Source organism: Siphateles boraxobius, unplaced genomic scaffold, assembly GCF_051911475.1.
Source record: "Siphateles boraxobius isolate OS27281-9 unplaced genomic scaffold, OSU_SipBor_1 18, whole genome shotgun sequence".
In the NCBI taxonomy this organism is placed as follows: Eukaryota; Metazoa; Chordata; class Actinopteri; order Cypriniformes; family Leuciscidae; genus Siphateles; species Siphateles boraxobius.
The window spans coordinates 6,404,046-6,431,009 of NW_027508788.1; the positions used below are offsets into that span (position 1 = coordinate 6,404,046).

At 43.9% G+C, this 26,964-nt stretch overlaps 2 protein-coding genes, 1 long non-coding RNA gene and 1 pseudogene across 3 annotated transcripts in view; all 4 read right to left on the reverse strand.

Moving 5' to 3' along the window:
• Positions 1 to 733: 733 nt before the first annotated feature.
• On the reverse strand, positions 734 to 1,248 carry LOC143740945 (uncharacterized). Its single transcript, XR_013204915.1, has 3 exons — positions 1,136 to 1,248; positions 922 to 1,006; positions 734 to 768 (listed from the first exon to the last, which is right to left on the reverse strand). It is a non-coding gene; the product is annotated as an uncharacterized LOC143740945 (long non-coding RNA).
• A 2,057-nt stretch (positions 1,249 to 3,305) lies between these two features.
• On the reverse strand, positions 3,306 to 11,634 carry LOC143740673 (uncharacterized; annotated as a pseudogene).
• Positions 11,635 to 14,789: 3,155 nt separating this feature from the next.
• Positions 14,790 to 15,722, reverse strand: LOC143740937 (uncharacterized). The gene has a single exon (XM_077233118.1). The coding sequence runs from the start codon at positions 15,674 to 15,676 to the stop codon at positions 14,843 to 14,845; it is 834 nt and encodes a 277-aa protein (XP_077089233.1). The 5' UTR covers positions 15,677 to 15,722; the 3' UTR covers positions 14,790 to 14,842.
• A 5,553-nt stretch (positions 15,723 to 21,275) lies between these two features.
• LOC143740943 (uncharacterized) overlaps positions 21,276 to 26,964 on the reverse strand; it is a 77,268-nt gene continuing 71,579 nt past the window's right edge. Inside the window, exon 3 of the mRNA XM_077233124.1 lies at positions 21,276 to 21,779. Coding sequence (XP_077089239.1) covers positions 21,392 to 21,779 — 388 coding nt within the window. The 3' untranslated portion in view covers positions 21,276 to 21,391. The remainder of the gene's footprint in view (positions 21,780 to 26,964) is intronic.

Below are 26,964 nucleotides of genomic sequence, written 5' to 3' on the forward strand. Positions count from 1 at the left end.
TATACATTAAAAAAATGTTTTCCCTTTGAGGAATATTACTCATATCAAAACAGAAAAGAAAAAATTTAATTTTCTTGAATCCCTGTAAATGTGTCTGCAGATAACCATTTCTGTGAACAAGCAAATAAATGCAAAGCTCCTGCTCATACATACAGTGTGACAGTACATGCACACAAAAACAATAATAACAGACTATTATTCTTTGAAGAATAAAAACACTTTGGCAAGACAGCCCTGTAATTTCTTCCTTTAAGGTTTATGTGAGTATTTCGATTAGGAACAGTAACAAAAAGAATATACCGGGTAACACAACTTCTAAAAATGGGTAGATAATTTCAATGACCTGAATCCGCTGTGGATCCCAAACACAGTCTTCTTCAAGGCCGCTTGGCACCATGCCACATTTTGAAGGGCACCAGGCAGTGTCATACCCATGATCATGCCAGGTATCCTGAATTGGATGGCCTTGGCGGTTGATCTTCTTCACTTTCCCAACATTGACCTTTACTTTCAGAATCACTCTCTGGTATGCACGCAGATTCAGAGGATACCTGCAGGCCTTCTGTAGATCTCGGCTGAGGTAGACACCACGTCCCAGCATGCCATCATCAGACTGACGAAATCCCTCTTTTCTAATTTTCTTTGCAGCCTCCATGGATGTGCCATGATACATTGTGTAGACGACCTGATCTTGGATATGTGTTGCCTTGGAGAGAAGTTGAACCATTTCCACCCCACATTTGCACCTGGACAAATCACAAATATCACCTGGACAAATCACAATAGTGTCAATATCTTCAAAATATCCATAGAAACAAATAAGAAGATTTATACTGGATCACAACTTAAATAAAAGTAAATTATGATGAAAATAATCTAACATTTACAAAACATTATCTGTGATGTAGAAATTCCACTTACCACTCGTTGAATTCAAACACACAAGCTATTTACTCCCGGGAAATGCCTAGTCCAGCCTTCTTTTTATGGTAGCTACTTGAGCAAACTTTTAGCACGTAGACCAGTTAAAACATTACAAAATAGCATTAACCAGTGTAGTTGAAGGCATACACAAGAATACCGGCACTTTTCAAACAGTAGGCTAGCCCTTTCTGAAAGTAAAAATAAAACTCACTTTAAAAGCAAGGGTGCGATCAAGCGCTGTCGCGAACAGTCAACACTAATTAAAACCTTGGTTTCAGCCGGGCGAGACATTTCTAAAACAATCAAATCTTCGATTTGTCTCCCCGTCCCTCTTCTACTTTCACTTTCCTAGTAAATCGCCATTGGCCATTAGCCATCCACATCAAGCGACGTCAACCATCCACTGCAGCCAATCATACGGTGACCGGGAGGGGACATGTTCGGTTCACTTATTTTTGTCGTGGCCACAACATATAAACTTGTGGGAACGTGATATTAAGTCGTGGGAACATCATATTAAGTCATAGGAACGTGATTATAAGTCGTGGCCACGAGATCATTTTGTTGAGGTAACGACATAATTATGTCGTGGCCACGCGATGCAAAGTCGTAGCCTCGAGATCATATGTTGAGGGAACGATATATTTTTTCTCGTGGCCACGACTTCATATTTTGAGAGAACGACATCTATTTGTCGTGGCCACGAGTTATGTTGAGGGAGCCACAGCGGCCAATACTGTAACCGTAGGCTACCATAGCATAGACTGGGCTGCAGGGATGGAGATGACAGAAGAAATAACATTTTACTTTAAATTAGGAATGTTGTAAGAGCCATTTTGTCTTTATCTAAACCTTATGCAGGTGTGTGTCCAGTAGGGGTCTCTCTTTGGGTAATTGGTTGCTGAATATAGGTAGGAACCTTCCTTCAGGTGACATGTGTTGCTGGAGGGAAGCTGCACACAGTTTTTTGACCGCTAAGCTATGCTACACTGAGCTATGATGTGCCATGCTGTGCAGTAGGAAATCTGCCAGGGTGAAGAAATTGTAACTGTGGATTTATTGACTGTTTGTTGGACTCTTGCTTACATGGAAATGAGGACCAGTCACGGTAAAATAAATCTACAATGTAAGCATATTAAACTTGGTGTGGACATTGCTGTGAATAACAACCCAAGCGAGCGCGTCCATTAACAAGCACCGTCCAGCAGCCATCAGCTGCTTAAAGTAATAGACTTGGCTGCTTACATTTAGTCAAAAAACTGTGTGCACCTTCCCTCCAGCAACACATGTCACCTGAAGGAAGTCGTTGTAAATGTGGTAAATACTCAAGGTTCACTGAAGGGTACAGATTGGCTGATGGCTTACTTTTCAGATTGGAGGAAACTTCGAGTAGCAGTTGGCTGGTTGCTTAGGTTGAAGAGGATATTATTGTTGAGAAGAACTCGCAAAAGGATGGAGCCAGATATTGCTGATGCCAACAAGCAGAGTGCTTTGGTGCAAGAGAGTCAGATAGTTAAAGATGCAACAGGAGGACAAATCTTGTCAGCAGAAGATCTTATGGAAGCGGAGCTGGCTATAATCTGCTACTGCCAACAGCAAAGATTCCCTGAAGAGATCGATGCTCTTTCATCATTGAATCAGGCTAACATTCAAGGAGTTTTATGCCAGAAGGGCATTAAGTGGAGTTTCAATCCTCCTGCTGGGTCCCATTATGGTGGGGTTTGGGAGCGGGTCATCCGCATGTTGAGGAAAATCTTCACTGCAGTTCTCCAACAGCAGATGCTTGATGATGATGGTTTCCACACAGTATTGTGTGAAGCTGAGGCCATTTTAAATGATCGACCAATCACAAAATTGTCTGACGATCCAATGGATCTTGAAGCTCTGACCCCTAATCATATCCTGTTGCTGAAAGGAAAACCGACATTATCTCCTGGATTGTTTGATGTACATGATTTGTATATAAAAAGAAGGTGGAGACAGGTCCAATACATTTCAGATCTCTTTTGGAAGAGATGGGTGAGAGAATACCTACCTTTGCTGCAGGAGAGGCAGAAATGGAATAAAACTAAGAATAGCCTCAAGCCTGGAGACATTGTGGCCATTATGGATCCAACGGCGCCTCGAGGCTCCTGGCCACTCGGAAGAGTTTTGGAAACATTCCCTGACAAAAAGGGGCTGGTTCGTTCTGTGCGTTTACAAACTAAGACCAGTGTTATAGACAGGCCTGTAGCAAAGCTTTGTTTTTTACACGAGTCTATGGGCTAAGGGGTTTTGTGATAAGCGTCATGTGTGTTTATTGTGCTCACTATTTGTGTATTGGGAATTGGTATGTTTGATTCATCCCAATTAGGGGCCGGTATGTAAGAGCCATTTTGTCTTTATCTAAAGCTTATGCAGGTGTGTGTCCAGTAGGGGTCTCTCTTTGGGTAATTGGTTGCTGAATATAGGTAGGAACCTTCCTTCAGGTGACATGTGTTGCTGGAGGGAAGGTGCACACAGTTTTTTGACCGCTAAGCTATGCTACACTGAGCTATGATGTGCCATGCTGTGCAGTAGGAAATCTGCCAGGGTGAAGAAATTGTAACTGTGGATTTATTGACTGTTTGTTGGACTCTTGCTTACATGGAAATGAGGAACAGTCACGGTAAAATAAATCTACAATGTAAGCATATTAAACTTGGTGTGGACATTGCTGTGAATAACAACCCAAGCGAGCGCGTCCATTAACAAGCACCGTCCAGCAGCCATCAGCTGCTTAAAGTAATAGACTTGGCTGCTTAGAAATGTCATATAAATATAGAGGCTAGTGCGGTCTTTGGCATTAAGACATGGGTACGTTAAGTGAAAGACACCTGAAGCGCATTCTTAAATTGAATGGGCTTTTTTTTCGCAGTTTTGCACTGGGTTTGACGTTGGAGTTCGATATTCCCACGACTTAATATGACGTTCCCACGAGTTTATATGTTGTGGCCACGACAAAAATAAGTGAACCGAACATGTCCCCTCCCGGTAACCGTACTACCAGGCCAAAATCATGAAGATTAAAATAGCGCACCAGTTCAACAGCTTGTCACGAAACTGCTCCGAGACACGAAGGTGGAGAATCCAAATTCAGTTTTATTAAGGGGTAATCCAAAACAGGCAAGGTCAAACACAGGCAGGCAGTCCGTACAAACAAACACACAAAGCAGGCAGGGGTCAGAGGCAAAAGAGTAATCCAAAACAGGCAAGAAATCCAAAAAGACCAAGAGACAAGAAAACGGGGAGAATGCTCAGAATTGCAGTGTGACACTAAAACAAGCGGTGAGTCACTTTGCGGTGAGTGAATGAATGAACCTGGTATAAATAGACAGACTAACAGGATGAGACACAGGTGAATGCAATCAGTGAATGAGGTACAGGTGAATGTGATCAGTGATGGTAAGTCCGGGCAGTGAGTTATGGGAAATGTAGTTTGTGAGTGATAATAGTCTTATCTGGAGTGCCCTCTGGTGGCTCTCAAGGGCACTCCAGCTGGTGGCCATTACATAGCCCCCCCTTTTAAGGAGCGGATTCCAGACGCTCCTCAAATTGTCCAGGAGGGAGGTGGAGCGGAGGCGGATCCGGGGGTGGGATGGAGGGCCAGGCCCGTGGAGCGGAAGAGGACCTGGAGACTGCGTCAGGACGGAAGGCCAGGGTGGAGCAGGATGTGCAGGCGACCAGGGAGGAGCAGGCAGTTCAGGCGGCCAGGGCGAAGCAGACGACCCATCGGGCGGCCAGGACGAAGCAGACGACCCATCGGGCGGCCAGGGCGAAGCAGACGACCCATCGGGCGGCCAGGGCGGTGAAGAGCCCTCGGGCGACCACGGCACAGGAACAGAACCCGGCTCAGGAACAAACACAAGGACAGACACAAACACAGAAACAAAAATGGGTTCAGGAACAGACGCCAGCTCAGGAACAGACACTGGCTCTGGCTCAGGAACAGACACCAGAACAGTAACGGCCACAAGGACAGACACAAACACAGAAACAAAAATGGGTTCAGGAACAGACGCCAGCTCAGGAACAGACACTGGCTCTGGCTCAGGAACAGACACCAGAACAGTAACGGCCACAAGGACAGACACAAACATAGAAACAAACATTGGTTCAGGAGCAGATACCGGCTCCGCTGAGCGTTCAGGTTCAGGCGTGACTTGAACAGTCTCTGGATCGGTAGGCGTGACTTGAACAGTCTCTGGATCGGCAGGCGTGACTTGAACAGTCTCTGGATCGGCAGACGTGACTTGAACAGTCTCTGGATCGGCAGGCGTGACTTGAACAGTCTCTGGATCGGCAGACGTGACGTGAACAGTATCTGGATCGGCAGACGTGACGTGAACAGTCTCTGGATCGGCAGACGTGACTTGAACAGTCTCTGGACCGGCAGACGAGACTTGAACAGTCTCTGGATCGGCAGACGTGACTTGAACAGTCTCTGGATCGGCTGACGTGACTTGAACAGTCTCTGGATCGGCTGAAGTGACTTGAACAGTCTCTGGCTCGGCAGAAGTGACGTGAACAATCTCTGGTTCAGCCATCTTGTCCGTAGAAACTGGCTCGAAGGTGGCCATCTTGTCCGTAGACACTGGCTTGGAGGCGGCCATCTTGTCCGTAGACACTGGCTCGGAGGAAGTGACGTGAACAGTCTCTGGTTCAGCCATCTTGTCCGTAGACACTGGCTCGGAGGAAGGAACGTGAACAGACTCTAGATCGGCCATCTTGTCCGTAGACACTGGCTCGAAGGCGGCCATCTTGTCCGTAGACACTGGCTCGGAGGTGGCCATCATGTCCGTAGACACTGGCTCGGAGGCGGCCATCTTGTCCGTAGACACTGGCTCGGAGGCGGCCATCTTGTCCGTAGACACTGGCTCGGAGGCGGCCATCTTGTCCGTAGACACTGGCAAGACTCTGGCTGGACGGTCTCTGGCTGGACGGTCTCTGGCTGGACGGTCTCTGGCTGGACGGTCTCTGGCTGGACGGTCTTTGGCTGGACGTGGCTGACGTGAAGCTCTGGCTGGACGTGGCTGACGTGAAGCTCTGGCTGGACGTGGCTGACGTGAAGCTCTGACTGGGCGTGGCTGACGTGAAGCTCTGGCTGGGCGTGGCTGACGTGAAGCTCTGGCTGGACGTGGCTGACGTGAAGCTCTGGCTGGACGTGGCTGACGTGAAGCTCTGGCTGGACGTGGCTGACGTGAAGCTCTGGCTGGACGTGGCTGACGTGAAGCTCTGGCTGGACGTGGCTGACGTGAAGCTCTGGCTGGACGTGAAGCTCTGGGTCTGGCTCGGCAGGACTGAACCCTTGAACGATGGCCCTCTTGGCAGCGCGTGCAGACATAAGCGGGGGATCGGCCAAGCTGGGAACCGGTCCTGTCCGTCCATAGACCGATCCAGTGGCTGGCTTGATGGTTAGCAAGACATGATGATTCCCAGGCCAGGCAGGCGAGACGTAAACCGACTCTGGCTGGGCAGACTGGACGTGGAGCTGTGAAGACCCTGAACTGGATGCGACCAGCGGTGAGGGCTCTGGGGGTACTGTGAGCTTGCAGGGTATTTCATCAGCCAAGCCCACAGTAAATGCCGTACCGCTCAAGGAGAGGGCTAGGTCGACATACCCTTCTAGGGTCCAGCCGGTATAGTCCTCCGGCATCAATTGAGCAACGTCATCATCCAGCCCACTCAAAAACAGGTCCATGAGCTGGGTGTCATTTAATGTTCCCCGATGACAGCAAGACAAAAAGTCCCTTGCATACCTCTCAATAGGCTGGCCGTCTTGGAACACCGAAGAGCTTCACGTCAGCCACGCCCAGCCAGAGCTTCAGGTCAGCCACGTCCAGCCAGAGCTTCACGTCAGCCACGTCCAGCCAGAGCTTCACGTCAGCCACGTCCAGCCAGAGACCGTCCAGCCAGAGACCGAATTTGATTTGGGGGGCCCCTCCCACTACGTGAAGTCACCTGCGCTTGACAATTATTGACACAAATGTCACGCAATAATGATACATTATAAATGAATACAGTGAGGTTATGTATAATACAAAATAAATACTTAATAAAAAATAGATGCCACTTAAAATAAAAAAGTTTTAACTTTTACTTTACTCTTTTACTAACTCTTTGAAACTTCTTAAAACAAACTGCCTCAAAACATCTAATATAAATTATTTGCTAAAATAATGACAAAACTGAGAAATCAGAAACATAATAAGAGCAAGGGTTCAACAATGACAATTATTGTTGAAAACTGTAAAAATATTATTATTTCTCAACTGTCTCAATACAGTATAACTGTTCTCAAAATCTCTTTTATTATTATTATTATAACAGACTTTGTTGGATTATAGGCTACATGACAGAATCCAACAAAGTCTGTTACTATAATACCGGTAATGATGTACTGGCGCTCGTTGTATGTGTGTATGCAATCCATTTTTCCCCTCGGGGCTCCCGTAGATAGGAATGGGTCGTGCGCACTTGGTAGTTGGTACTGGAGTGTCGCGGGATTTTGGAGTTAATGATCTGATGTGTGGTATAATAAAGTGGAGAAGAGTTCAAACGGCCATGTTTATTATTTATTCAAACTGCTACCCTTACACCTAGAAGGTTAAGTTCCCCTGCGGCTATTTTCTCTAACTTAAACCGATACCGTGACTATGCGCAGTTCCGCACGAATTGTCTATGCACTCACGAGGTGTCTAGATTATGCGCATGACTTAAAGGGCACCTATTGTGCCTCTTTTTACAAGATGTAATATTGGTCTCGGGTGTCCCCAGAATGTATTTGTGAAGTTTCAGCACAAAATACCACACAGTTAATTTATTACAACCATATGAAAATGTCATTTTTGGGGGCTGTTTTAAAAAGAGCTGTTTTGTTGTGTACCACCTTAAATGTAAATGAGCTGCATATCCCCGCCCTGCCTTTGGATGAGGGCGTAACTTGCATACCTATGGCAATAAACAGTCGGTAGAAGCAGAATGGCTGAGAATAACAGACCCGCTGTTTTGTATGACATTCAGCCGTACATGTTTGAACCGGAATCAGACCCAGATGATGAAGAGACTCCGGCAGAAGAAACACAAATGAGAATGGACCAGGACGTCTCAGAATGGTTATTTGATACATGTATCATGTATGTACTTATAGAGTTGTAATCGCGTCCCCTTTGCAATTATGGATGTGCAACACACACACAGAAACTGTGATAATGTTGGCACAATTTTTTGAAACTACAAACACAAATACTGTGATAACATTTGCTACGTACAAACAAAATTACATTTATGCAAGGGACCTGTTGCGTCATGTTTACATTACTTGTACAGGTGCTTATGTGGCAAATGTTATTGAATTGGCTGACATCGACTGAAATGACTATTTGCTCAAAAAATCATAAAATACACTTACTTCTACTGGAGGTGACGTTGGATCGCGAACAGTAGGCAACGATCCACACTTGAGGATTAACTTTGAAGCAAGACCTGCTTTGAATTGACCCTCGTTCACAAAACAGTCAGCCAGAAAATGATTCGCGCAAACATAAACGTATTTTGGAAGTTTAAAGCTCCAGTAGGTAACTTTTGTAAACAAATATTTGTTAAAACTGTCATTATGTCCTGACAGTAGAATATGAGACAGATAATCTGTGACAAAATCAAGCTCCTCTGGCTCCTCCCTGTGGTCCTATTGCCATTTGCAGAAATACACCGCTCCCGGTCAGAAACAACCAATCAGAGCCAGGAGGAATGTCTTAGCAGTGTCAATCACGCTCGTGTACGCGCTGATCACCCCTCTCTTGCACAGCGCGAGCGCGTACCGTCGTTCGTGACTCTCCTGTTCGAACTCGTTCATCCAAATGAACGAATCTTTTTTAGAGTCATTTCGTTCATTCAACGAACGAAATGACTCGAAAAAAGATTTGTTCATTTTGATGAACGAGATCGAACAGGATCACGAACGTGCATCACAGAACAGAGCAAGGCGAGCATTTGTGCTTATAAAACTTAAAGTTTTTTACTTATTTTTGAAATGACCGATTATTTAGCTAGATAAGACCCTTATTCATCGTCTGGTATCGTTTAAAGCCCTTTGACGCTGCACTGAAACTGTCATTTGGTCCTTGAAACGTTTGTGTCCTATTGAAGTCCAGAAAAAGCCTGGAATGTTTTCATCAAAAAACTTAATTTCTTTTCGACTGAAGAAAGAAAGACATGGACATCTTGGATGACATGGGGGTGAGTAAATGATCAGCAAAAGTTTTTTTTAAAAGTGAAATAATCCTTTAACGTTATCTTACTAGCTATTTATAACTTATAGAAAGAGTGCAGCGTTATAAAGTTACATGTATTGCAAAATACATAATGATTTGAGGACCAAGTTTGTAGTCAAAGTATGGGCAGGCCATTGTCAATGTAAAGCATATTGTTGATGTTTCGTTCCTATTAGTGAATGTTCCATAAATGTTTATAATCCGCCGTCATCGGTGGTCCTGATACTAATCTGTTTTTATGATGACTTTGTGAAAGGTTAAAACAGCATGAGCCGTCTTCCTGCTGGCCAGTAAGTTATTTGTCAAATTTCATTCTGTAACAAACTTATCTGTATTATGCTGTTGTTTTTGATAGTGTTATACATTTCTTACAGATAATCACGATGATCATTGCGTTTGTCTTACCGAATGTGGTAGCTTTATGCAATTACAGTTTGTCTATAAGCTTTTTTTTTTATTAATGCCGACAGTAAAATGTTGCCAGATATTGCTACGAAAAACAAGCAAAACAAAATAATAATAATAATAATCCGAAATAAGTTCAAAGCTTGTGTTTTGGAAATAAGATTAATATATCACTAAACCTAACATGCAACTTTCCACTTTAATAACTTTCTAAAGTGTCACATTAAATCAGAAAAACAGGTCCTGGAGACTACTGCCACCTTTCCCTTAGGTGGATCTGGCAACACGGAGGCTGCAGCCGCACCCTCACTCACAACGGGCTCTCAAGCCCCGTTCACTGCGCTAGCTTCTCGCAACAACATGAATTGCAAACACTCATATGAGGTGGTTTAAACACGGCTAATTAATCATTCAGAGAGCTTGACGTTTTATTTTTGAATGTAAAAAAATGACAGAGGTCCGGACCTCGGTGACCTCATAGCTGGCTACGGCCATGGCTGTGGGGGAGGAGCTGTGGAGGGAGGGCTGTAGCGCAGCAGAGAGCAAGGGGGTTGGACCTGTAAGTTGTGCTTGTTCAAATTTTCAGGCTAAGTCAACATTTTCTCAAAACTCCCTACTGCAGCTTTAAGTGTCGCCTTTCCTTCGTAAATAAAATCCATCCACTGCGTTTTCAGTGGCTCTGATGTCGGAAGTAAGTGAAAACAACTATGTACATTATTACATTCCACAACTGAACACTTATGTTTCTTATGAGACATTTTCGACAAGGCAGCACAAATCGTCAGAACAGCGGCTGTCGTTGAAACAATAGAGGATGGTGTACAGATCACCGAGGGCCGGGTCTATGCCAAAACCACAGTTTCAATCAAACCACGTCGGTGGGGCTTGCACAATTCTACGTCACATTGTACCGAATCTTAGAACAGCTCGTTCTGAGACAGGGTGGTTTTGCTCACACACTGCCAACATACATTTATGTTCAAACACCATGTAAAAGTGAATTTTGCATAATAGGTGCCCTTTAACTCTGGCAGACACAGCAGCAGTGAAATCAGAATTTTCTTGTCTTGAATTATTCATTCATTCATTGATATTCATTCATTAATTTTTGTCACTTGTTTAAGTAATCTAAAAACTTTTTAAACTCGATTGGGGGGCCCCTTGGTGGCCAGGCCGCTTAGTTCGCTTATGCCTCGGGCCGGCCCTGCCACTTTGCGACATCCCACAGTGTGGAGGACACCAAGCAGTGTCATGCCCATTATCATGCCAGGTTTTCTGCAATGGATGACCTTGATAATCAATCTTTTTCACTTTACCAATATTAACCTTCACTTTCAGAACGCTTGCCTGATGCATGTACATGTTAAGGCCTTTTCCACATCTCGGGTGAGGTAAACTCCATGTCCAAGTATGCCATTAGACTGAGAATGATTTGTATATGTATTTTAAATACTGATTTTTTTCTGCATCCTCCTTAGATGTGCCATAAAACATTGTGTAGTTTTTGCCTTCAACTGGATCAGCTAGAATAGTGTTTTGAGGGCTTGGTGGAATTATATAAATAATAGTGATTTGCTTTGTATCCCAAACACAGTCTTCCTCAAGATTGCTTGACACAATCCCACAGTTTGGAGGGCACCAGGCAGTGTCATACCCATGATCAATCTTGATGGTCAATCTTCTTTACTCTCCCAACATCAACCTTTACTCTAATAACAACTCTCTCATGTGGCGTTTCAAGCGGGTATCTGCTGGCCTTGTTAAGATCTTGGCTGAGGTAGACTCCACGTCCCAGCATTCCATCTTGAGATGGCTGAAAGCCAGAGACTTTAATCTCTTCTGCTGCTCTTTCAGTAGTCCTGTGATACATTCGGTATATTTGACCATTGACAGGCTCTATATTGCTTTGGAGATACGAAACACCTGGATATATGTCACTCTCTGTCCAGATGTTTAAGCCCAAAGTCAAACAATAACAGTTAAAAAAAAACCTAGTTTTCTTTCTAGGTTTCATGTTCAAGTAGGGACAAAGAACAGGAGAAATAGAAGTCGACAAGGAGGAATACATGTTTGTTTTGGTACATTTTGTATAATATATTAGAATATTTTTCTAAATAATCACATTCTGGGTATATGTTACTTATCTCAACAAAGACAAATTCAGTCTGAGACAAGATCAATCCTCTTGGACACACCTTAAACCAATAGGATGAAGAGGCATCTGGGGGAAAAAAGCATCTAAAGCAGTGAGTACAATGTACAGTATTTTTTTCTCCCTTCATTTTTTACAACGCAAATTGTTTTATTCTATGAAATGTAAGCATGTACATTTATTCAAACGAAACGAAATTAAATTGACAGACACAAGCAAGGGTCATTGAAAAACCAGTGGCAGCACCGCTCGTACTAAAATAAACAAATACAAATACACCAACAACCAATAGAAAGTCAGCTGGAATTTCAGACAAAACATGTGGTGCAAAAGAGGGAATTTCAAGGTTGTAAAATCTAGCAAAGGTATTCTGAGAAGACCGACCTGCAGCCAGACAGATATCCTGAATCGACCTTTATTTTGTCCAAGCCCAAAAAGAAACTAGTAGAATGAGCGCAGGCTTCAAAGGTCAAGTCTGCAGTGGAAACGCCTGCAGTGTTATAACTTGCGCTCTGAATGATGTAGACAGCAATTTGGGCACATAACTGCGTCTGTGTGTCAGTCTGACCAAAGACCTTCCACTATAAAGCATAGAGGCGCCTGGTCGAAGGGGCTCTTGCTTCTGCAATCTTGTCCAAAACTTGCTGCGATATAGTCATTATCTGGCCGTCACCCTGACCTGCCAGACATGCAAGTTCCACAGCTTTGGGCTGGGGTGCCATATTGTGTCCATTGCCTGAGATGGCAGGTCCCTGCGTAATGGAATCGGCTACTGGGGAGATACCAGGAGATCTATTAACTCCAGAAATCACAGATGGTTGGGCCAGTTCGAAGCAACCAACAAAACTGTCTCCCGCTCTTCACTGATCTTGTGCAGCACCAGCGGCATGATCTTGATCCGGGGGAAAAGCATATTTGCCCCTTCACCAGCGACTCAATAGAGCATCCCCTTCCAAGGGGGCATTGGTCATCGAAAAGAACAGCGGTCAGTGCACGTTATTCTGAGGTGAATAAATCGATCGCCTCCACAAATAGGCTTAAAATCAGCTGGATTTTCTAAGGATGCAGTTTCCACTTTCTCTGGACTCTTCCATTTCTGGACAGCATGTTCAGACAACCGGTGACGTGGACTGCTCAAATCGACTGGAAGCACCTTCAACCCATAAGAGTAAATGTCTTGCCAGTGTCTGCAACAGGCAAGAATAAATACCCCCTTGGTGATTGATATACAATACGGCTGCCCTGTTGCCCGTTCGAATGAGAACATGCGGTCCTTCAAGTAAGGCAAAAAGTGCTGCAAAGCAAAAGATACTGCTTTCAGTCCACTGATACACAGTTACCTCCAACACAAATTTCAGAAAGCGCCTGTGACATGGGGCTATCTGGCTATGAAAATAAGCATATTTTAAATACACCAACACGAACCAGTACCGGGTTGAATGTGCACAAGGATCGGCTTCACAGTAATAATTTTGAACGAGCATTTCGCCAGGGTGCGATTATGTGTCAGATCCAAAATGGGGTAGAGACCTCAGTCCCTTATGGGGACTAGAAAGTAGCAGCTGTATAGACCGCTTTCCCTGTGCTCTGGTGACACTAACTCTATCGCATGCTTCACCAGGAGAGACTGAATCTCTGCTTGCAAAATAGGCTAGTCCAGTTCTGGCACCACTGACTGCATCAGGCCACTAAAGTGGGGTGGTCTGCGTACAAACTGAAGAGTATAGCCGTTCACAAGTATATTAATTCCCCACTCTGACAAGAGAGGGCTTACGTCACACAGATCAAAATAGTGAGGAACAAAATAGCCCTTTTTCTGAGACATGTTTGTTTTTATTGCTATTGCAAACTTAATTGGCGGAACAACATTCGGACCCCCCACCCCTGTTACCTGCAACTAGCGAGGGAACAGATGTGTGCAAATTGGCAAGACGAACTGCTCGTCATCCTCTTAAGGTGTCGTTAATGGCTAGAGGTAAGTAATCCAATGCTTTTATTGATTAATGCAATGCTTTGCTTCTCTGAAGGAGAAAGATTCAGAGGCAATGGCTATGAGTGCTGTTTTGCTGTGAATGCTATATAGCAGATGGCTCCACCCCTAGCTTGTGCGCTGGATGCCATTGGCCAGTAAAGTTTACTGGGGCGGTGAAATTAAGCTTCAATGGAAGGATAGACAGTGTAACTCGCAATGTCAAGAGACAGGGTGGCCTACGAAGCAAAAATGTGAGCGCACAAGTTTATTAATTTGTGATTTGTAGAATAGGATTTGTGCACCTGCAATGAAGAATTTGAGAAGGAGTAACTGTTGTGTTGTGTTTGTGGGAGAGAAAAAAAAGTCTACAAGTTTGCAACTCTTAATGCATTTCTCTCTGTGACTTCAAATTTACTGATACACATGCGTGGCTATTCTCTACAACTACAAATTTCACTGTCACAGGCGGTCAGTAGTTTTGCACCAAAAATACCTTCATAGTTAACCAATCGAAGTGTGTGTTCAAGAAAGTTTGTTAACCAAATTATTCAAACTGCTGTTGTGGCTACATTCCCACAAAAACGTATAAATATTATTATTATTTTTCTTTGTTTTTTGCTGTGGGAATTGCACTGTCTGCGCAATAAATTCACCTCAACTGGGATTTCCTGTTGCCTTGGTCTTATTATGCCTCTAATCGCGAGGTCGATCTCTAACAGTGGACTTCTGAACTGAACAGGCAACCCCCCCTTTGATAGTTTCCAGGTAAGAAACATATATGGAACAACATTAACAAGAAAACGACACCATTGTTTTTATTATTTCTTTATTATATCTTTATTTAGACTATAGGCAATGTATTGATTTTACATTGCTTCAGAAATATAATAATTCACTATTATAAAAATGAAATTGTTTAATCAAATACAAATAAAGAATTTCTCAACTCATACTATGCATGTTTGCTTTTGGCAATGAATGAACAAGTTGTGGCAAAAAATTATGTAGGCCGATATAGCCATATGACAAAACTTCAAACCAATCAAGGATAAAAAATATATGATTTTCATTGCTCAGCTAACAAACATCACATACTCCTTAGATTGGACGAATGACATCAATAACTGTGATTCTTCTTGGATCCCAAACACAGTCTTGCTCAAGACCACTTCGCACCATCACACATTGTGGAGGACACCAAGCAGTGTCATGCCCATGATCATGCCAGGTTTTCTGCAATGGATGACCTTGCTGATCAATCTTTTTCACTTTACCAACATTAACCTTCACTCTCAGAACGCTTCTCTGATGCATAGGTAAATGTGCAGGGACATTAAAGGCCTTTTCTACATCTCGGCTGAGGTAAACTCCACGTCCGAGTATGCCATTAGACTGACAAAAGCCATATGCTTTGATTTTTTCTGCATCCTCCTTAGATGTGCCATAAAACATTGTGTAGGTTTTGCCTTCAACTGGATCAGCTAGAATAGTGTTTTGAAGGCTTGGTGGAATTACATCAATAATAGTGATTCGCTTCGGATCCCAAACACAGTCTTCCTCAAGATTGCTTGGCACCATGCCACAGTTTGGAGGGCACCAGGCAGTGTCATACCCATGATCATGCCAGGTTTTCTGCCATGCATGACCTTGATGGTCAATCTTCTTCACTTTCCCAACATCAACCTTCACTCTAATAACAACTCTCTCATGTGGCGTTTCAAGCGGGTATCTGCTGGCCTTGTTAAGATCTCGGCTGAGGTAGACTCCACGTCCCAACATTCCACCCTGAGATGGCCGAAAGCCAGAGACTTTGATCTGTTCTGCTGCTCTTTCAGTAGTCCCGTGATACATTCGGTATATTTGACCACTCACAGGTTCTGTATTGCTTTGGAGACACGGCACACCTGGATACAAGTCACTCTCTGTCCACATGTTTAAGCCTAAAGACAAAATATGGCCTAAAGACAAAAAATAACCAATCAGTTTTCATGTTCAAGTTTGGAGAACAGTTTTGGAAGTCCATAAGGAGGAATACATGTTTGTATTTTGTAGAATATTAAAACATTTATCAAAATCATCACATTCAGGATATATTACCTTTGTGATAACAAATTCAGTCTGAGCAGAGATCAATCGTCTTGGACACACCTTAAACCAATAAGCTGAAGAGGCGGGGAAAGTGAGCACAATACAGGTTTTGTCTTATGACATATTTAAACTTATGACATATTGTTTTATTATATGAAATGTAAGCACGTACAGTACATTTATTTACACACTTTCTAAGTCCCATATGGGTAAATGATTCACCTAATGTGCTTGTATTTGGGGCACAATTCATGTTCTGAAAATAAGTATCATGGCATTCCTGTAAATAACATTATCACTCTTGAGATGCTTGGAGATGGTGCTCAGAACAGGTACAGATTGTACAGGTTTGTATCACTCAAGTGTGGACAGAACAGTCAGGCAATGCTTTTTTTAAAGTCAAAATCAATAGGATTAAAACAAGTCCAATAAGACTGAGGCTAAACAATGCTGCAGAGACATGCAAAAGGATGCAAATTAGTAAATGGACTGAATAACAGGCATGAGAAAAACTCAGGAAAGAAATTGGCAAAGAACTGCAGAATCATACAGTGCTATTGACAAAAAGCATTTTTAATTGCATAAAACATTAGAAGATGTTTTAGATACCATTAGTATTGGCTACAGTATAAAATCATTTCACTTGTTTTTCTGGGATTAGGCTTTATAATGACCAAAACACCAAGACAAAGTGGTGCCTTACCTCTGATGTCGCTTCTATTGCTGATTGTTCCTGCTGAAAGCATGCATAAACGGCACATTTTCAGGGTGTGTCAATTACGGGAAATACTCCATTGAGTTTCAGTTTCTTTTCATCTTTGTAAACTATTATGGATTTCAAGAACACTTTATGTTTGACATGTTTAAAGCATAGTGCTGTAAATTTTATTGATTATATTTATAATATTAAAAAAACGTTAACCAAAATCCAAGAGACTCTCATTCAATATTGATCATTTTTAGGCAAATAGGTTATGTAACCTTTGTCAAACTTCTATGAAAACAAACAAAAACTGCACTAATCTAAATTTTACTTTACATTTATAAAATACTTGGTGTTATGGAATTACTGGACTGCTTGGACTACTTGGCTACTAGCCCCCCAATGGTAGAAGTCAAAGCTTAATGGTCCGATGCTTCTACACTTGGACTGCTGAATGATTTGAAATTTCTAAGTCATTTAATGTAGGCCTATTTATTTCATATTTATATATGATATTGTTATTGATTTATTTTAGATTACATGTTTAATTACTATTGCAATGAAAATAAGAACTATCGTTTTTTACCCCATTTTCCTATCACTTAAGCTTTATTTCTGATTTACAGGACTGGAAACCCCACACATTTAATCATTTAAAAAACAATATATACAACACATCTGTTATGATTTTAACAGATAAGATAAACACATGAAATTATTTATTTAGCCTATAAGTTAAACAAGGAAAATATATGTGATCAATATCATGACATGTTAGAAACTCCCCCAAGACCAGTAAATGCAAAACATTTTAATACGGTATTTTGATGTTCAAAAAGGGTGATCACAACACTAATACTACCACTGAAAAACAGTTTACTATTAACTTTCACCACCCAAGAAGATATGAACATGAAACTATGGACTCTGAATATGACATAACTAGATTAGATATAAATAGAATAGACATGTGGAAGTCAGTTTCTCAGAATGATGGGCTGAAAGTGGCTATTGGTTATGGACTACAGTTTGTTCATGCTTCATATAAAAAGCATCTTTGTAATCAAATTCTCAGATTTTTTTTTTTTAATTACCTTTTGAACCAGGCCAACTAAACATTATATTTCCCAGTAAAAATTCACTTGGTGTTTGAACATAAATGTGTGTCGGTGTGTGTTCACAATCACCCTATAATGCTGAACTTTGTGTTTTTGACATAACCTTGTGTGTATTTGACAGTTTAAGCACAATAAGACTTGAAAGAGAACTTATTTTACACTCACGAGACGTGCAGTCTGACATCCAGCTCTCTGTGTTTACCCAGAAAACCATGTATCAGAAGTTTAGACTGATATATATGGCTTTAAAACACATGCAGATAATGAACTTTCATGATGATGAAGAACTGCAATTTCACGTCAGTGTGACCCGACCGCGATATGATAATCATAACCATACAGATGTTTTGCTTTGGCAGAGTATCCAAGGAAGGAGGTGTAAAAGCTCCAGTCTTTTCTGGAAAGTGGTGGCGAGCAGCGGCTTATTTGCATTTAAAGATACATGCACAAAAACAGCATGTTTTTCCTTCCACTCAAAAATGGGCACTCATTTACAACATGGTATAATAAATGACCTGTGGGCAGGGGCGGAGCTACGTGGTGGCCAGGGGGGGCCACGGCCACCACTGGTCAAGGCTCTTGATTATAGTGGAAGCTAACGTTAATTGTTGCAGCAGACGCAAAGCGAACATGTTTCCACTGTTCGATCGTGCCCGCTCTCTCTCTCTCTCTCTCTCTCTCTCTCTCTCTCACACACACACACACACACACACACAAGCAAAGAGTGCCCCTTCTAGCTGTCTTCAGTACTGCAACCCATAAACCACCAGTGCTGTGTTATCATTCTGCATCAATCTCTTTGATGCAGGATGCAAAATCGATCACTGTAAGCTAGTGATAATGTTCATTGTTTGTGATACCGTTGTAGTCTACTACTGTTTGTAGTGATACTGTAAACTTTACATTGTACATATTGTTGATTTTTTTTCTTCTAGTTTTTCTTGCCTACCTAGAGTGTATTATGGGGCATGAGCCTGCAATGTTATTAAATGTGTGTTCTATTTAGACATACTGTCTGCTCTTGTTATTTATTTGTGTTGTAATGTTCTCTCTCTCTCTCTCTCTCTCTCTCTCTCTCTCTCTCTCTCTCTCTCTCTCTCTCTCTCTCTCTCTCTCTCTCTCTCTCTCTCTTTAAATATGTTATATTATCACAAATAAATTGAATATTGCACTTAAAATGCTATGGTTTACCTAAATAAATTATCACCTAAAATGACAATTCATATTGTGTCTTTCTGTCATTTGCACTAAAAACATCCCCGTCTCATGTTAAGGTCCCTAACCCCTCACATAATCATGACACATCGCACTCACACATTATCTAAGCACCCATCCCAATAACATGGATTATCAATAAGACATTATTAGTGTTCATAAGGAAGTTCAATCCATTGTTTATGGCCTGACGAGCCCATACTGCTACTCTGAGTGACGCGGTGCGTGAGTTTTAAAATAGTAGTTTTTGACAATCAAGTGCCACCCCAAATAAAAGACTGGCCCAAGCTGGCCCCCCCAGAAATAATATCCTGGCTACGCCCCTGCCTGTGGGCTGCTTGGAGCTGAAACTTCACAAACCCGTTTTGGGACACCTGAGCTGAGACTTATACACCTGGTAAAAAAGGGGCATAATAGGTTCCATTTCAGTAACAACCTTGATTTTAGCTTTGAATTTGAACACAGTCATGTAAGTGTAATGTTCAAAACAAGTTGGAATTATCAATTGTATGGACATTTTTTAATATTCATTGATCAGTAATAGGTATGCAAAGAAATGCACCATGATTCTTCTTATTTGTTGAGGGAAATGGTAACAGAAAATGTATGCATGTTTTACAACTGAAATGCAGAACCGAGACATATCGGGAAAGGCTGAGTGGGAACCTCATATTCCTTTAACTTTATTTAAATAGTCGAGACCAATAGCGTTTTAAGGGGAGATGTTTTAAACCACTTTAATATTGCCAGTTTGCGTATTTTAAAAGCTATTTTAATCTATGAAAAAAAAAATTACCTAGCTTCAACCATCAACCATCTACATAACTTTTCAGTGCATGTTTTTATTTATCTTATAAGACCAAACAATGCTAAATTATATTAATATATAGTTTGTTCCATGGCAAATCGTTTTGGCTGAGGGCAAACTGAAGTTTCATACCTTTATATATTTAGGCTATTTAACTTTAACTTTGTAGCCTTAGAGAGCTGACTAATGTTTGACTGAATTGTTTGCTTTATTTCTCATTGCATAGCTTACAGCCTTTGGCTACTTATACTTTTATACTGGATATTATTGATCATTAAAACTGACATTTAACAAAAAGAGACAGGGTTGTGTAATGTTATATATTCTAAAATATATAAAATATTCTTTATATATTTTACTATGCATTCTCTTCACTGAATGTGTACATGCATAATAAAATAAAACGATCAAACCCTGTCTCTGTTTGTTAAATGTCAGTTTTAATGATCAATAATGTTTCATATTTTTAAAATGAAAACAAAAAGAAGCAGGGTTGTGTTTTATATTTCGTGTTGCTAGTAATATATGCAGTTAATGTGCGTTGTCCGAACCACAATTGTGTGGCCATTAATATGTTTATGATAATATGTTCATTTATAAATGAAAAGAGGTGTTTTGTATATATTTCGTTTTATTGTTGATGAAAAGAGGCAGAGCTGTATTTTATACCATATTTCGTTTTATTGTTGCCTAAAATATACACAAAGAGATAACCGTAGAGCGAGCTGAGTGACGCGATCAAGATCGCAGCTGTTCCATTTGCAGAATAACCGGACTCGCGTCCTCTCGTCCTCGGGAGTTCGTTCTCCTGAGTCGAACTTGGCAAGTCCGAAGTTTGCGTATTTGGTATTGAGAAACGGTCAATATTGACCCGCATTCTGTTTTCTATCATGAGCCGTGCACGTTTGCGATGACGTAGCCTAATATGCACGCAAACGCACCAGGGTTGGATAGAATCAAGTTGAGTGTGAAACCAGACCAACGGAGCGGGGGGCGCCGGGAACAAAAGCGCTCGGATTCGGACCGCAGCAAACCAGCTGTAGCCTAGCCTGACATGCACTTCTCCAAAAATAAGATTAATTGAGTGAACACGGAGCAGTTTTTCTGTGAGCGGGAATTGAAAACCCGGACTGGACTATAAGCGAAGTGATTACAGAATGCTTAGAGTGGAGAGAGGAACGTGCTTTCGCTCCAATCCAGGCTTTATCACACCCCCCTCAGCAGGATGAATACACCTCGTCTTTCCTTAATTTAAGACTTCTTCACACTCAATCACAATTTTTGAGAAATGAATGCCTATTTACGGCCTTAACATTATGAAAAGTGAATTTAAGACCACAATTAATTCTGTAATTAAGTAAGACGGGAACCCTGCAATTAACGGAAATCCGTCGTAGCGACGGAGAACTTTAATCCCTGTGAGTATAAAGATCGCTCAGCCCTTTTCCTGGTATTGTCTCACTCACACTACAGCGTAACTTTTGTGTGGTGACATGGGTCCTTCTTGCAAGAATAAATACTTTTTAAAAGACAGTTTGGTTTCAGAGTGTCTCTTACGCAGTGATGATGGTTTGATAATACATTTTTGCCACAACACAATGCAGAGCATTATTCATTTGACATTAAATATTTTATTCTGAAAACTCATGAAAAAAGAAGCAGTACATTTGCAACTTCTATCTGTTTTATGTTGTTGCTGTTTTTTCTTTTTAACATTAATAACCAGATTGCACTTTTGGGTGAATTACATCAATGATCTGAATCCGCTGTGGATCCCAAACACAGTCTTCTTCAAGACCACTTGGCACCATGCCACAGTTTGGAGGGCACCAGGCAGTGTCATACCCATGATCATGCCAGGTTTTCTGCAATGGATGACCTTGATGATCAATTTTCTTCACTCTCCCTACATCGACCTTCACTCTAATAACAGCCCTTTGATGTTCAGGCAAATGAAGCGGGTATCTGGTGGCCTTGTTAAGATCTCGGCTGAGGTAGACTCCACGTCCCAGCATTCCATCTTGAGATTGCTGAAAGCCGCAGCGCTTGATCTGCTGTGCAGCACTTCGAGAGGTCCCATGATACATTCGGTATATTTTACCACTCTCAGGCTCAGAGTGTCACGGTATACAAGTTCATTGTTTCCTTCTCGTCTCGTGTTTATGTTGTTGTATGAAAGCACGTGTGTAGTGGGCGTGAATGAGTGTCATTCCTTGATCCGCTCCAGCTGATCGTCATCACATCACCAGCTGCAGCCGATCTCATCTCACCATATATTCTCACAGTTCTCTCATCTCCTTTGTCAGATCGTTGGATGTTGTCTCTCCGTGTGGTGTTCCTGTCGGATTCGTTGGATGTTTGTCTCTCCGTGTGGTGTTCCTGTTGGATTTGTCGTCGTCTCTTCGTTGGATTGTCGTTTGGGTTTCCACTGCACTTCACGGGTTCGTCTTCGACCATCGAGGTCCCTGCGTCATCAGTCCACACCCGTGTTCCTGTCAATCTTTTCACTGTTCAATAAAGAACTGAGTTAGACCTGCGATTGCTTCCGTCCTGTTTTTGACAACCATGACAGAACGATCTGACCGTGCTATGGAAGCAGCAGGTTCGCCGACCTCGTTGGAGGAATTCCTTCAGCACAGCGCGAGAAGAATGGATTCTCAGGAGAGGAATTTAGGGGACACGGGTCGTGCGGTACAAGCTTTGGTGACGCAGGTGTCCGAGCTCACCCAGCAGATCCAACTACTTCGTGCTCCCGCTGCGCCACCCACACCAGCTGTTCCCCCCACACCACCAGCGATCGCTACGACATCAGAGCCACGCCTACCTGTTCCTGAATCATACGCTGGTGAGTCTGCTTACTGCAGAGCATTTCTGACACGTTGTGCCATGCATTTTGCACTGCAACCGAGAACTTTCAATAATGAGCCAGCCAAGGTGGCATTTGTCATTACCTTGTTGACCGGAAAGGCGGCGTTATGGGGGACAGCGGTGTGGGAAAATCAAGACCCTTGCTGTGCCTCGTTCCAGGCACTCTCCTCAGAGATGAGACGGGTGTTCGATCGGGCCGTCGCGGGGAGAGAGGCTGCCAGGGTGTTGGCCGACCTCCGTCAGGGTGACAGGTCGGTCTCGGACTATTCGATCGAGTTCCGCACCCTGGCGGCCGAAAGCCAGTGGAACGAGGCGGCGCAGTGGGACATGTTCCTGCATGGGTTGGCTGACCGCGTCCAGAGGGAGATCTACGCCCTGGACCTCCCCACGACGCTGAATGGACTCGTCGAGCTCGCTCTGAGGGTGGACGCTCGCATCACCAGAGTCGGGGGAAGAGCACCGTCCATTTGGTCTCCAGCTGGAGCAGAGGGTCAACGGTCCAGTGGCAGGGACGTGGTCAGCCCAGTCTTCGATCACGAACCCATGCAGGTGGGTCGAGCTCGGCTTTCCCGGGAGGAGAGGGAAAGGCGGAGGTCCCAGGGCCTCTGCCTATACTGTGGAGGTTCGGGACACTTTGCCTACAACTGCCCGGTAAAAGGCCAAGCCCGATAGTAAGTATGAGGCTACTATCGGGTGGGATCTCCGCCGAGAAGACCTCATCCACATCTACCCTCCTTCCGGTAAGACTGAGATGGTCAATTCACCAGCACGACTGTCAAGCACTTCTGGACTCCGGGGCTGAGGGTAATTTTATGGACAGTACTTTTGCACATAGACTTCAGATTCCCCTTAAACCACTCACACAGAGGATTGCAGTACACGCATTAAATGGTCAAGAACTTCCCATCATCTCGCTCATCACCGAAAACATCACACTCATCACCTCAGGCAATCACTCAGAAACTATTTTTTTTTATATACTGGATTCCCCCCTGGCACCTGTAGTTCTTGGACACCCCTGGCTCATTCATCACAACCCTCGTGTGGACTGGCAGCAAAGAGCTATTCTGGAGTGGAGCAAGGAATGTCATAAGTCTTGTCTGATGTCTGCTTGTCCGTCTGTGCCTGTTTTTGTGTTACAGGAGGAGGCAGGGGACTTGTCTAACGTGCCCGAGGAGTACCACGATCTGAAGGAAGTGTTCAGTAAGTCTCGGGCTGCTTCTCTTCCTCCGCATCGTCCCTATGACTGTGCCATAGATTTACTGCCAGGTAAGTCTCCGCCTAAGGGCAAGTTATATTCGCTTTCCAATCCGGAGAGGGAGGCTATGGAGAAATATATTTCTGATTCTCTGGCAACCAGTTTCATCCGTCCTTCCTCTTCTCCGGCGGGGGCGGGGTTCTTTTTTGTGGGAAAGAAGGACGGGTCTCTGCGACCTTGTATTGACTACCGGGGGCTGAATAACATCACGGTAAAGAATACTTATCCTTTGCCGTTAATGTCTTCAGCCTTCGAGAGGTTGCAGGGAGCGTCTGTTTTCACGAAATTGGACTTGCGTAACGCTTATCATCTGGTTCGCATTAGGGAGGGGGATGAATGGAAGACTGCCTTTAACACCCCCAGGGGGCACTTTGAATACTTGGTCATGCCTTTCGGGCTGTCCAACTCCCCAGCAGTCTTCCAGGCACTGGTCAATGACGTGTTGCGAGACATGATAGATCAGTTCATATATGTTTACCTGGATGACATATTGATATTTTCCTCGTCTCTCCAGGAACATGTGCAACACGTTCGACGAGTGCTTCAGAGGTTGCTAGAGAATGGGCTTTTTGTCAAGGCGGAGAAATGCGATTTTCATGCACAGTCTGTTCCTTTTCTAGGATACATCATTTCGTCTGAGGGAATGCGTGTGGACCCTGAGAAGGTTAAGGCTGTGGTAGAGTGGCCAAGTCCAGATTCTCGTAAGGCCCTGCAGAGGTTTCTGGGGTTCGCCAACTTCTATCGGCGTTTCATTCGCAACTTCAGCCAACTAGCCGCACCTCTGACTGCCTTGACCTCCCCCAGAACTCCGTTCAGGTGGTCAGATACAGCCGAGGCTGTGTTTGCCAAACTCAAGAGCCGCTTTGTTTCAGCTCCCATCCTCGTTGCCCCTGATTCTTCACGTCAGTTCGTGGTGGAGGTCGACGCATCAGAGGTGGGGGTAGGAGCAGTCCTGTCCCAGCGTTCGCCCGCAGACGATAAGATGCATCCTTGCGCGTTTTTTTCTCATCGATTATCCCCAGCCGAACGCAATTACGACATTGGTAACAGGGAGTTGTTGGCAGTCAAGTTAGCGTTGGAGGAATGGCGTCATTGGTTAGAAGGTGCGGGGGTTCCTTTTATCGTCTGGACCGATCACAAGAATCTAGAGTACATCAGAACCGCCAAAAGATTGAACTCCAGGCAGGCTCGGTGGGCACTTTTTTTCGGTCGTTTTGATTTTTCTCTCTCGTACCGCCCGGGTTCTAAGAACATCAAACCCGACTCTTTATCTCGCATTTTTGATCGTTCCGAACGCCCGTCTACTCCCGAGTGCATTTTACCGGAAACCCTATTTGTTTCCACACTCGTATGGGAGATCGAATTGAAGGTCAAGACGGCCTTAGAAGGGGTAATGCCTCCGCCCGGTTGCCCACCGAATCGCTTATTTGTGCCGGAGGGATTACGGTCCGACGTTATACAGTGGGGTCATTGCTCCAACGTGGCTTGTCATCCAGGAGTTAATCGTACTAAGTTTTTAGTCAAGCAACGATTTTGGTGGCCACTTATGGCTCGTGACATCCACAGTTTTGTTTTGGCTTGCTCGGTCTGTGCCACTGGTAAGACTTCCAATCGTCCGCCTGATGGGCTCCTTCAACCGCTGCCTGTCCCTTCGAGACCCTGGTCCCATATCGCTCTAGATTTTGTCACCGCCCTCCCGCCCTCCCAGGGCAACACAGTCGTTTTGACTGTGGTGGACCGGTTCTCGAAGGCGGCTCATTTCATTCCCTTACCCAAATTACCCTCAGCTAAGGAGACAGCGTTGACAGTCATTGACCACATCTTTCGCTTACATGGCCTCCCGATGGACGTGGTCTCTGACAGAGGACCCCAGTTTGTGTCCAAATTTTGGCAAGAATTTTGTAAGTTACTGGGGGCGACGGTTAGTCTGTCCTCAGGGTTCCACCCCCAGAGCAATGGTCAGACCGAGAGAGCCAACCAAGATCTGGAAAGGGTGTTGCGATGTTTGGTTTCTAAGAATCCTTCCTCTTGGAGTCAACAGATTTCCATGGTGGAGTACGCCCACAATACGTTACCAGTGTCGGCTACGGGCCTATCTCCGTTTGAGTGTAGTTTAGGTTACCAGCCACCTATTTTTCCTAGTCTGGAATCCGAGGTCGCGGTCCCCTCCGCTCACGCCTTAATCCAGAGGTGTCACCGCACTTGGACTAGAGCCCGTGAGGCTCTACTCCAAGTGGGGGCGCGCACCAAGGCTAAGGCCGATCGCCACCGGTCAAAGCCTCCCGTATACGTCGTTGGTCAAAAAGTGTGGCTTTCAACTAAGAACATTCCTCTCCGATCCGTCTCTAATAAGCTTGCCCCCAAATTCATTGGCCCGTTCACTGTCACCAAGATCATTAGTCCGGTGACAGTCCGCCTTAGTTTACCTCCAGCGTACAGGAGGGTTCACCCCGTTTTCCATGTTTCAAAAATCAAGCCTGTGTTTCATGCTCGCATTAATCCGCCAGTCCCGGTCCCCCCCCCGCCGCGTCTCGTAGATGGGGAGACCACCTATTCGGTAAATCGCATTCTGGATTCTAGACGGAGGGGACGTGGATTTCAGTACTTGGTGGACTGGGAAGGTTACGGTCCGGAGGAGAGAAGTTGGGTTCCGGCTAGAGACATCCTGGATCACTCTCTGATCGATGATTTCAATCGACAGGTAAGGGAGTCTGGGAACGCCAGGAGGCGTTCCTAGGAGAGGGGGTACTGTCACGGTATACAAGTTCATTGTTTCCTTCTCGTCTCGTGTTTATGTTGTTGTATGAAAGCACGTGTGTAGTGGGCGTGAATGAGTGTCATTCCTTGATCCGCTCCAGCTGATCGTCATCACATCACCAGCTGCAGCCGATCTCATCTCACCATATATTCTCACAGTTCTCTCATCTCCTTTGTCAGATCGTTGGATGTTGTCTCTCCGTGTGGTGTTCCTGTCGGATTCGTTGGATGTTTGTCTCTCCGTGTGGTGTTCCTGTTGGATTTGTCGTCGTCTCTTCGTTGGATTGTCGTTTGGGTTTCCACTGCACTTCACGGGTTCGTCTTCGACCATCGAGGTCCCTGCGTCATCAGTCCACACCCGTGTTCCTGTCAATCTTTTCACTGTTCAATAAAGAACTGAGTTAG